The 11,923-nt window shown below is 37.0% G+C and overlaps 1 protein-coding gene across 4 annotated transcripts in view; it reads left to right on the forward strand.

Moving 5' to 3' along the window:
- Window positions 1–1,843, forward strand: part of YTHDC1 (YTH N6-methyladenosine RNA binding protein C1) — a 35,707-nt gene extending 33,864 nt beyond the window's left edge. For all 4 annotated transcript variants that reach the window (XM_055138185.1, XM_055138186.1, XM_055138187.1 and 1 more), the window contains one exon: window positions 838–1,843. In XM_055138185.1, the coding sequence (XP_054994160.1) occupies window positions 838–1,062 (225 nt within the window). In that variant the 3' untranslated portion in view covers window positions 1,063–1,843. The remainder of the gene's footprint in view (window positions 1–837) is intronic.
- The last annotated feature ends 10,080 nt before the right edge of the window (window positions 1,844–11,923 follow it).

Here is an 11,923-nt window from a genome sequence, read left to right on the forward strand (position 1 = left end):
AAACAAGATTAGTTTTAATATTTAAACTTGACAATGTCAAGTGAGAACTAATAAAGCTATGGCATGGATCACTCTTGGAAGTTCCCACGATACTTCAACTAGAACCTCTGTCTTGGACAGTCTTTCTCTTAGCCTTCCTACGCTAAGCATTTTGTACATGGAAATAGGTGGAATTTGGTAGGGGTTGGTAGCCACACCTGGTGGTGCTGTGGTTTTACTCCTGGCTCTGCATTTAGGAATTAATCCTAGCGATGCTAGGGGTGCCAGGGAACAAACCCGGGTTGGCCTTGTGCAGGGCAGGTGCCTTAACTGCTGAACTGTATCTCCAGTCTCTGAATTAATTAATTTTAAAAATATATCAAAATTTCTCTAAACTCTTTGACAGGGTCTACAGTTTAATTTGAAAGACTTAAATTCTGGAATAAAGCAATTCCAGGTTTTGCCCCAAGAGGGCATGATTCGTTCGGTTTAGTTTGTAGACTCAGAAAAAGTCCTTTTCACATGTTACAGAAAGAATGATGACGTTAAGCATAATTGTTAGCATCCGAAGGTAATGGTTAATGTTTATCGTTAGGTGATTACTTTGGCCTGAATGATAAAAGGATTGGATGAAAGAGCATGAAATGATTTTAAGACTTGCTCAGGTCTTTCTTGTAGGTGTCTAATTAATAAGATGTTAAATCTTTCCCCTTTTTTTTTAAGAATATAAAAGTTATATCCTGTTAATAGATACTATACATTTCTGTCTAAATTATCTATGAAACATTAATTACAATATAGGGCCTCATAAATTTCATTAGATTTCTACATTCCTAACCCATTTCTCACCTTTTCTAGCATGATTATGATATGAGGGTGGATGATTTTCTTCGTCGCACACAAGCTGTTGTCAGTGGTCGGAGAAGTAGACCCCGTGAAAGAGACCGGGAGCGAGAGCGAGACCGCCCCAGAGATAACAGAAGAGACAGAGAGCGAGATAGAGGACGTGATAGAGAAAGAGAAAGAGAGCGGTTATGTGATCGGGACAGAGACCGAGGGGAGAGAGGTCGATATAGAAGATAATGCGCTTTGGAAGCACTGATTGTTTAAGAAAAAAAAATCTTGGGGTTTTTTTTCTGTTGTTTTTTTTTTGTGTGTGTTTACAAGTAGTAAATTTATTTTCAGCTGTCTACTTAAAATTCATTGTTTAGGAGGATTTATTATAACCCTCTTTGTTCCAAGCATGCAGTACAATAAGAACTGGAAAAATGCAAATCCTCCAGAATTGCACAGTTGACAATTTTGAGTTGATAATTTCATTGGGGCAGAATGGAACAGTCCAAGAATGTAGATATTGATTCATTCTTCATAAATGTTCATCCACTTATAGTGTGTTCACTCTAGAGTTTTTGTTTCCTTTCTTTTTTGGATCTTGATGACTGCCATGGCATTTTTGCTTTGATGTGTTTCTAAATGTAGTTGCACACGGTTCAGTAAAAATAATGCTGCTATCAAGTATGCAAATATTGAAGTATGATGGTTTGTATGGCAGTGTTTTAGCAGCCTCTTTGTTTCTCCCCTTCTTATTTTTTAATCTCAAAAAGTCACTTTTTATTTTCTTTCTCTTTAGTCTTCAATGATGAGAGCAATATTAAGAAGACATTGCTATCTAATTTTTAATCTTTTAAATAAAAAATTCTTATGTTCAGTAGCATGGTTGACACTATTGTTTAGCCTTCCCCTCCAAACTGTATACATTGGCTTGGAATATTTACAATTTGCGTGTATGGCAGCGAAGATAATTCCCATATTCTACATTGCTACTGTTTTGTATAAAATAAAATTGGTAAAGATTGACACTTAACTGTTGTACTTTTTTCTTGTCTGGCCTCAAATTTGTTTTATCAGTGGACATAAAACAATGCTTTTTATGTAGGACTATGGGAACCTTATCCCTCTTTCTTACCTGTGTATTTTAGCAGAAGTTAATTGACCTAATTAAAGTTTTATATTATAGAATACGATAATATTTGAGGATCTATTACAGGGTTAATTTTTTTTACTTGAAGCACTGAAATTTTTTTATCTTGATAGTGTTTCGGATCTTTCCGTACTATAGGATTATTCTTTCAGGCTCTTCATCTTTGATGAACTAAATAGATAGTTGTGTTCTAATTACTTTTAAATTTGAATCCTATAATAAGTAGTACATGCTATAATTTAATTGTCAGTTCTTCCAATGGTAATGAGTTATGCAGTAATGAATCACACAAGAAAAGCTTATGAAATATTTTTTACACTTTATTTTCTTATACTTGAAATTCTAATCTTGTTAAATAAATGTTTACATTTTTTGCTATTTTTCCTGTTTGACAGTTTCATATATATAATTAAACTATACTAGGTTACAATTGTACTTAATGCATATTGGCCGAAAAGGGAATTTAACTCTTGAAGTTTATGTAAAACTATTTCTTTACTGCCTTCATAAACTGGCATTTAGAATGTTTTCTCACATACTCACTTGGGTTTTTGTTTGTTCTGGAGTCGTGCCCAAGCGGAGCCCGGGGTGCTGTGGGGGCTGTTCCGTGGTCGTGCTCGATCATCATTTGGTGCCGAGAGGACCTGAGCCTCCTATATCCAGCTCATGTGATCTATACTTCTCCCCAGTAGTTTCTATTTATTTTAAAAGTTAAATCGTCAGAATTTATATTCTACCTGTACATTGTGATATAGAGGGGGAGAAAAAGTTAAAAATCCTGGGTTCTAGTTTGTTCATTGTATTTAAATGAACTAGTAATAAAACATTTCACTGATATTTTGTTTATCAGTATTTTTATAAATTAAGTTCTCAAGGTATTTTTAAGTTTCTAAAGAACCTTTATGATACAAAAGATTCAACAAAACTGTTATTATGAGAGATGAGTAGTAGGTAATGTTAAGATCATCCTCACTGTCACTCATCCCGTTCGTTGCTCATTGATTTGCTTGAGCGGGCACCAGTAATGTCTCCATTTGTCCCTGTCTCGTTCAGGGTCAGAGGAACGAGGTCCATTACATTATTGTTACTGTTTTTGGCATGTCGAATAAGCCATGGGTGGCTTGCTGGCTTTGCCGTGCGGACAAGATACTCTTGTTAGCTTGCTGGGCTCTCCGAGAGGTCATTTTTCTGAAATAATTCTAGAATCAAATTATGAGTTTTATTGAGAATTTATTAAGTCATATGTATGTGCTTTTCTATTTTATCTTAAAACGTATTCTATATCTGTGGAGATTTCAGAGAGGCTTGTAACTGACTCAGGATTATAAAAGTAATACAGATAGAGCCTAGATTTAGTTTGTTGTTACGCAGTTTGGTGCTCCTAAAGTGCTATTTTAATCTCTTATAGAAAAAAAAGGAGCCAGAAAGTACAAGAGTTAGGTGTTTGCCTTGCTGAGCCTCTTTTTGAATCCCTGGCATTCATCTCCCATACACTGCCAGGGGTTACTCCTGAGCACGGAACTGAGTCTTTTGCAATGCTGCATGTGACACAATAGCCCTTAAAAAATAGAAATACTCTAGTGACACATTAGATTACAAAGATCTTATTTTTCTAATGTTTAAAACTGTTGATGGGGATTCCATAGGTTACAGTTCTCCCTAATTTTCTCATACACAAAATTCCAACACCACACCATGGCCAGTCTACCTCCTCCCTCTCCCATGAACCCCAACAAGGATTTTAAAACCTTTTATGCTTCCTCATTAAGGGGGTTTTCTTGAAGTGTTAAATTATGTTTTGTATTTTGGTTTGAAGGTTTTCCTTTGGTAACTCCAGGGATTGAAGCTAGCATCTCCCTCCTTTGAGACAAGCTCTCCATCATTGAGCTTTGTATTGTCTGGCCTCAGTGCTTTGTGTTTTGAGTGGTTAGGAGCTTAGTATTCTATATTCTAAAAAGCTAACAGTACTTGGTGCCATGTATTATTCTGAATAGTATCAGCTCATTTAGTCTTCGAAAGAGTTTCCTGATTTTTATGAGAAAATTTACAGGAACATAGGAAAAATGGTGGCCTGATTTTGCTATTTTTTTTTTCTGTGCAGAGTAGCCCAAATAAACGTTTAAAATTCAAGTTTTTGAATAGCTACATGAGGCCAGTTATGACAGCCTTCCTCACTAAGAGATGATGTAATTGTACTCTACATCTAATTTTAGATTTTGAGGTAGTTAAAAACCCTAATCTGTAGTATGAAGTTGCAGTTACGTATTGCATAAAAGTTTGAGGGGTGGGGGGTGTATTCTAATATAGCTTTACTTTTCGCTGTGAGAACTTTTCAGGCAGTCATTTCTAAGTGCCCCAAAGATGAACCTTGCTGTTTCCAAAGCTCAGGTGGGGAATGTGTTTTCCACTGAGTTTTCAGTTCTCCACAAGAATTCTTGATAGCCATGTTAAGTTCCATGGAGCCATTTCTGATACAGTCTTGGTGTCCATGGATTGTGTTTGTTGCTAGTTTGGGAAACTAGAATGAATTTCTGAATTTTCACTTAAATTGTCATAGGTGTAGCTTTTGAAATTTTATTTATTTTGTGGGTATCTCTTCATTCTGCTGAGAAAGTCTTTCCTGGACCACTTGAACTCTTGTCATACCATTAAAATTATGATGGATTGGAGAATAGTACAGGGTTTTTGGTACTTGCCTTGCAACCCACTGAGCCTGGTTTGAAACCCTGAACATCTGTACCTAAAAGACTCCCAGGGCTTGCTCGATCACAGAGCCAGGAATAGCTCCCGAGCACTGCAGGATGTAGCTCCAAACCAAAATGATGGCATACCACATTAGATTAGTAAGGAAAGTGGGAGTGTCCAGCATTTAGGCTAACTATCCTAGAGTTCCTTGGCTGAAGTAAGGGTGAGTTACATGTGTGAATTATTTTATCCTAATTTTAAACATTTATTTTAATAAAATTCCTAATGCAATTTGATTGCACCTTAAAAATTGAATTAGGCGACCAGAGAAATAGTAGAGGTTAAGCTTGCCTTGCTTGCAGTTGACATTAGTTCTCTCCCCCACCTTAATTATGATCCTCTGAGCACTGCCATGTATGTCACCCAAAAATATAAAAGATGAGGTACATGTGATTATGGGCTACACCCAGCCATGCTTGGGGAACCAGATGGATCATACTGGAGGCAAGGTTTGCTTCCCAGCCATTTGAGCAGTCTCCACCCCTGGCCCAAGCTATTCTTGCACTAGGAAGAGAAAACTTAGGAGATGAAATACTCTGTCTTCTGTGAAAGGGTATTTTCCATTTCTTTGTTTTTAAAGCCATACACTTGGTGTTTCCTGGACTGTGTTTTTTCTCTGATTTATGTGTGGCATCTAATAGGTATAAAAACAACTATTGATCACTGTCACTGTCATCCCATTACTCATCAGTTTCCTCGAGCGGGCACCAGTAACGTCTCCTTTGTGAGACTTGTTGCTACTGTTTTTGGCATATCAGATGCGCCACGGGTAGCTTGCCAGGCTCTGCCGTGTGGGCAGAGGAATCAACCTGGATCGGCTGCGTGCAAGGCAAACACCCTACCTGCTGTGCTATCGCTCCAGCACTCAACCTGAGTCCCAAATTTCCTTAGAAAACTTTTCCAACTCAAAAATACTGCTCAAAAACTAATAACTTATTTTTTCCTGCCAATTTTTTTGTGTTTTTGGGATGCTCAAGGATTACTCCTGGCTCTGCACTCAGAAATTAGTTCTGGCTATGCTTGAGGGACCATAAGTGACCATAAGGTATTCAAATAAACTCTTAGATCTTGTTCTGAAGTAATTTAAAGTAATTTTGTAAATTTGTTTTAAATTTTTCTGGAAAATTGTAGAATGCTGCTAACCTCAGTTTTCAAGTGAGTATATGACTGGAATGGGAGCTTGTTTCCTTCCCCCCCAGTTTTATTTTATTAAAACATTATGAGTTAGAGTTAGTTATACTTGGTTTTAAATCATAAAATGTTCTTCAATGGTCTCACCACCAGCATCAACTTCCCTCCACCAGTGTTCCTAGATTCCCTCTCCAACCCCGCACAGCCCCAGCCTGCCATCTTGACAGGCATCTTTTAAGATGGGTTATTAAAGTTTGGTTCTCATGATGTCATTGTTGTGGACTCTGGTTCAGATATTTAGCTCTACTTCTTCCTTAAAACCACTGGTGTACATGAGTCCCCTTGACCGTGTCCCCGTTGCTTCTCATCTGTGTCTACTTCCCTCCCACCCCCTTCACTGTTTCATTCCTCTCCCTATACTCTGGGGCCAAGGGCGATCTAGGCATCCCCCCTTTAAACCATTGCATTTCCTCATCCAGTTACTCTAATACCACATACAAGTGATACCTTGTTTATACTTCTGGCTCTATTTAATATGACATCTTCCACATCCATCCATATTGTAGCGAATTGTATGATTTCATTCCTTAAAGCTGCGTATTTTGTTGCATGTGTATATATATATATGTGTGTGTGTATATATATCTCACATCTCTGTGGTCCACTGATCATTTATTGACCAACAAGCACATGAAAAAAAATGCTCATTGTCACTTTTTACTAGGGAAATCTAAACCAAGACAATGAAATACAATCTCACATCAGTGAGAAATGATACATAGCAAAACTAATGGAAACAATCTCTGTTGGTAGGGCTATGGTGAGAAAGGTTTTGTTTCTGGTTTGAATTGCTTATTTGGGGGACTTTTTTATTGAACAAACTGATGCATGATTTAGGCATGGCATTTTCCTTTGATATTCCTGTACTATGTAATAGTGACCCATTTCCTTACAATTAAACTGCCTTTTCTCCCACCACCTCACCCTCTGATGACAACTGAACTTTTGTGTCTAAAAATTTGTTTCCCTGTTTTGCTGCTTCATGTTCCAGGTGAATGAAATCATGTTTATTTCTCCATATGGCGCTATATTTAGCATAATACCCAGTGTCTGTTCATGTCACAAATGGCAAGATTTTATTGTTTCTTAACATAGCCTTTGATATGTAGTTGCTTTTTGTTTTTTTGTTTTTTTTTTTTTTTTTTTTGCTTTTCAGGTCACACCCGGTGATGCACAGGGGTTACTCCTGGCTCTGCACTCAGGAATTACTCCTGGCGGTGCTCAGGGTACCATATGGGATGCTGGGAATTAAACCCGGGTCGGCCGCGTGCAAGGCAAACGTCCTACCGCTGTGCTATTGCTCCAGCCCTGATACGTAGTTTTTAAGTACATCTGCCTTCAAGTAGTTGAAATTTATGGAGGTGAATAACATATTCAAATAGAATGTATAAACAGACTCATACGATGATACAAGATTGGTAAAATGAGTGAGAGATAAATACAGGACTGGGAGAATGAGAACACTCATGTACTGTTACAGCATGTAAAATAAGGGAGCAATGAACAAGGGTATGGATTACAACAGTGAAGTCAAAAGCTATGTTAGGAGCAGATTGGATTTGTTTTCTAAAGTTTTCTTTATGTAAAGTAATACTATAAGAAATACCAAAAGCTCTTAATGTAATGATCCATGAATATATGCACCTTGAATAAAGATCAATAACTAAATGCTTCAGATGTGATTGTGTGATTTTCCAAATTAATTTCCATGAATGGTTTCTATCGTTTTAATGTCTATTCCAGACTTTTTTCATATTGGTAATCATTATTATGGTTTAAAATGATCATTCTATACATACTGTACATATTTATGCAAATTTTCCACTTAATGTAATACCTATATTTGTACAAATTGGATAGTCTTTATTGTTAATCACTATATGTTATAGATTGTCAAAATGTATTCACTATTTTTGGACAATTAGGAAATTTATAAATGCTCTTTTACAACTATTATGAATAATTTCATGAATTTATTTTTATTTTAATATGGCTGATGAATCTTGAAATGATACTGTTTTGGGTTATTCTGTATTTTCAGATACACTACTAAATTGTTGACACTATATGTACAATTTATGTAAAATGAGATTTGTGTGTTTACCATAGACTCTTAGCAGTATTACAAATTATAGAGCTCTTAAATTTCTGCAATCAGGAGGGTGGGGGAAGACAATGTTAATTTTGTCTTGCATTTCCTTAATGACTTACAAATTTGAATATTTTTTATAAATTGGTCGAAACGTATTTTTTTTTCTCTTATGGATAAGAAAAGCCAGGGTTTCTGTAGAAGTATGCTTTACAATTTTTATTTCCCAGGTTCCATTATTATTATTATTTTCTGGTTTTCTTAACTGCCTAGTTTTTGTCTTGTTTCCTTGCTTGGACGCATGGCTGCTTCTCCCGTAAGGGAGCATAAAATGAGGCCATGCCACCGGATTTTTCGTGAGGCTGTTTTCACTCCAGGCACCCCAGAGGGGGGCGGGTGAGAGCCCTCCACTACCCAACTGCCACCACGCTCCATGCCACTTTCCACACGCTTGGGCTGAGCCTCACAGATGAGCGAACGTATTCCTGGACTGCGGCCACATGACACATTATCATAAGGGAGATATATATGTATATGCCTCGGAGAGCCCAGCAAGCTACTGAGTGTATCCCGCCCGCATGGCAGAGCCTTGTAAGCTCCCCATGGCGTATTCAGTATGCCAATAACAGTAATAACAGGTCTCATTCCTCTGACCCTGAAAAAGCCTCCAGTCATTGAGAAAGATGAGTAAGGAGAGGCTGCTAAAATCTCAGGGCTGGGACAAATGGAGACGTTACTGGTGCCCACTGGAGTAAATCGATGAACAATGGGATTATAGTGATACAGTGACAATGATTGTTTATAGTGTTACTATTATAGTTCTTTACTGATGTTGGTTTTATTTTGTTAATGATGTAGTCTTTAATAAAAAATTTAAGTTTTCAATATAAGCATGTAAAACAGTTGTAAATTCTTGACACCTTTTATAAACTTTAAAAATATTTTTTCTTAAGCTGATTTATTTTAAAAGCTCTCTTATCCCCTCCACTTGTCTATCTTTTATTCTTTCTTCCTAGGTAATCTTTGTTCTAATATCAGTGACCACTGGCTTCTATTTTATATCTAGTCATCAGTTCATGCACATAAAGGAAATCAGCCAGTACTATTTTCCTCCTCATTTATTTCGTTTGATTCCCTCAAACTCCTCCCATATGGGGGGCTGGAGAGATAGAGCTGGTAGGGTGTTTGCCTAGCACGTGGCTGACCCGGGTTCAATTCCCAGCATCCCATATGATCCCCTGAGCACCACCAGGAATAATTCCTGAGTGCAAAACCAGGAGTAACCCCAGAGCACCAGGTGTGACCCAAAAATAAAATAAAAAAACCCAAAAACTTCCATATGGCAAAAATTTGCCTTTTTTGTAACGGCATAGTATTCTGTTGTATAAATTGTATGAATATGTTCTATGTTCTCAGTTGATAGCCTTCTTGACTTTCTCACTGCTTCCTATGCTGTCTAGTCTATTCTTCAGGGCTTTATTTCACTTGTTGACATCTTTAAGGACCAGAGTGTGATGGCTCAAAAGGCTGGAGCACAGAGTCTTTTCTTATTTATGGGTCACACAAAGCAATGTTCTGGGCTCACTCCTGGCAGAACACAGGAGACCCTCGGGATGCTGGCAATCAAACACAGGTCAGCTGTGTGCAAGGCAAGTACTATACCCACTTTACTATCTTGCTGACCCCAAGCATACCAACCTTACATCTGGGTTACACCGGACAACTATGTCCTGTGAGCACCACTGGACAGAAAGGTGGGGAGGAGTCTACTGTCTTCTGTCTGCCACCTGCGCAAACTCCTCAATATCATTGATTTTTGTAATGTCTTATTTCTTGTTTCATGAAAGTTATGCATGTTTTTAACAAAAAATATTTTTGGAAGGAGAGAGATTCAGAACTGTAATGCAATGTCAAATATTTAGGCTTTGGGGGAGGAATGTGGCAATGACGTCACTAATTCTCCCAGTGCCATTTTTAACTAATAATCATCTGAATGATTTTCAATTGCAAACTGATTTATATGCCCCTGTTTTGGGGTCTAGTGTAATCAATTGATTTTAGTAAATTCTCACATCTTTTTGACACTGTATTCAGAGAACCCTAAAGCCTCTACCAAGAAGCTCCTAGAAACAATAGACTTGTAAAGTTTCAGGCTATAAAACCAATACCCAAAAGTCATGGCTTTCCTATATGCAAATAATGAGAGAGAAGAAAGTGATATTTAAAAAAAACTTCACAATCATGCTTCAGAAGTACCTTGTAATCAGTTTAACTAAGGAGGTAAAGGACCTGTACAAAGAAAACTATAAAATGCTACTTCAATAAATAAAAGAAGACATGAGGAAATGGAAACATATCCCCTGCTCATAGATTGGGAGAATTAAAATTGTCAAAATGGCAATACTTCTCAAAGCATTATACAGATTCAATGTGGTCCTTATAAGGATATCCATGACATTCTACAAAGAAATTGGTTGAACACTCCTGAAATTCATATGGAACAGCAAACGCTCACAAATATCTAAAGCAATCCTCGGGGGGAAAAAAATGGAGACATGACCCTCCCCAATCTCAAACTGCTACATAGCGGTAATAATTAAAGCAGGTTGGTATTGGAACGAAGATCTGGAGACCAGTGGAATAGGGTTGAATATCTTTATACACGCCCTCAAATATATGATCATTTTTATTTCTTGTTCCCTTTGATAATAGAAAGTGGAACAAGGAAAGTCTAACAAATGGTGCTGGCAAAACTGGACAGTTACATGTATAAGGATGTGACCCAAAAAGCAAAAAAAAAAAAACAAACAAAAAGATGTTGTACTTAGCTAGAAACACAGTGACAGCTAAACAACATTGGTGACATACAAAATAAAAGGGATGATTCATTTAGCACTACTGAATTAGTAGTATTACTTTTTTGAATTGAATCATCGTGAGATTCAAAGTTACAAAGTTGTTCATGATAGGGTTTCAGTCATACAATGTTCCATGTTCCATTCCATCACCAGTTTACATTTTCCACCACAATCCTCCCGGGTTCCCTCCCATTACCCTCCCTACCTCCCACCTCATTGCCTCGGCCTCTCTCTCTCTCTCCCTCTCTCTCTCTTTCCTTCTGGGCATTTTATCTTGCAATATATTATAACTTAATGGTTATAATATGTATCCCTTTACCTCCTTTCAGCACTCAGTACAGGGCTATCATTTCTAACCATCATTGTGTCACTGGTGCCTTCTCTATCCTAACTGTCCTCCCCCTGCCCTTCTATTTGTGGCAAGCTTCCATCCATGGACCAGTCCTTCTGGGCCTTGGTTTTACTGTCTATGGGTGTTAGTCTTATGTGATTTTTTATATCCCACAGATGAGTGTAATAATTCTATGTCTCTCCTGACTCATTTCATTCAGCATGATACTCTCCATGTCCATCCATTTATAAGCAGATTTCATGACTTCATTTTTACTGTGGCTGTATAGTATTTCATTGTGTAGATGTATCATACTTAACAATATTGATAGTAAATAATCTGCACCACAGAAGTAAGAATACTCTGATTATATATATAATGATACCAAATATGATCAAAAAACTTTTGTTAAAACAGTCCTGAGTTATGAATAATATTTAGAACAAATTTAAATAAGAATTTTTGATATCATTTTAAAATCAGTATACTGAAATAAAATGATTTTCACACAGATCTTTTTTTAAACTCCCTACTTATTTTCTCTTTGGTATTATATATTTCAAAAATCTAAAATAGGTTGAAAATATCTTTCATAGAACTTTTGATTAAGTTGTATGAGTCTGATTGAGCTGAATTGTAAAAAGTTGCTTTATTGTAGGAAAAAGGGACCCTGTTCCTGATTTTCTTGATCAAATAAGCTGGAGGAGTCATATTCTGAGAGAGAGAGCAGCTACAAGTCTCAGACGCAA

The sequence above is a fragment of the Sorex araneus genome, chromosome 5 (genome assembly GCF_027595985.1).
Source record: "Sorex araneus isolate mSorAra2 chromosome 5, mSorAra2.pri, whole genome shotgun sequence".
NCBI classification, from domain to species: Eukaryota; Metazoa; Chordata; class Mammalia; order Eulipotyphla; family Soricidae; genus Sorex; species Sorex araneus.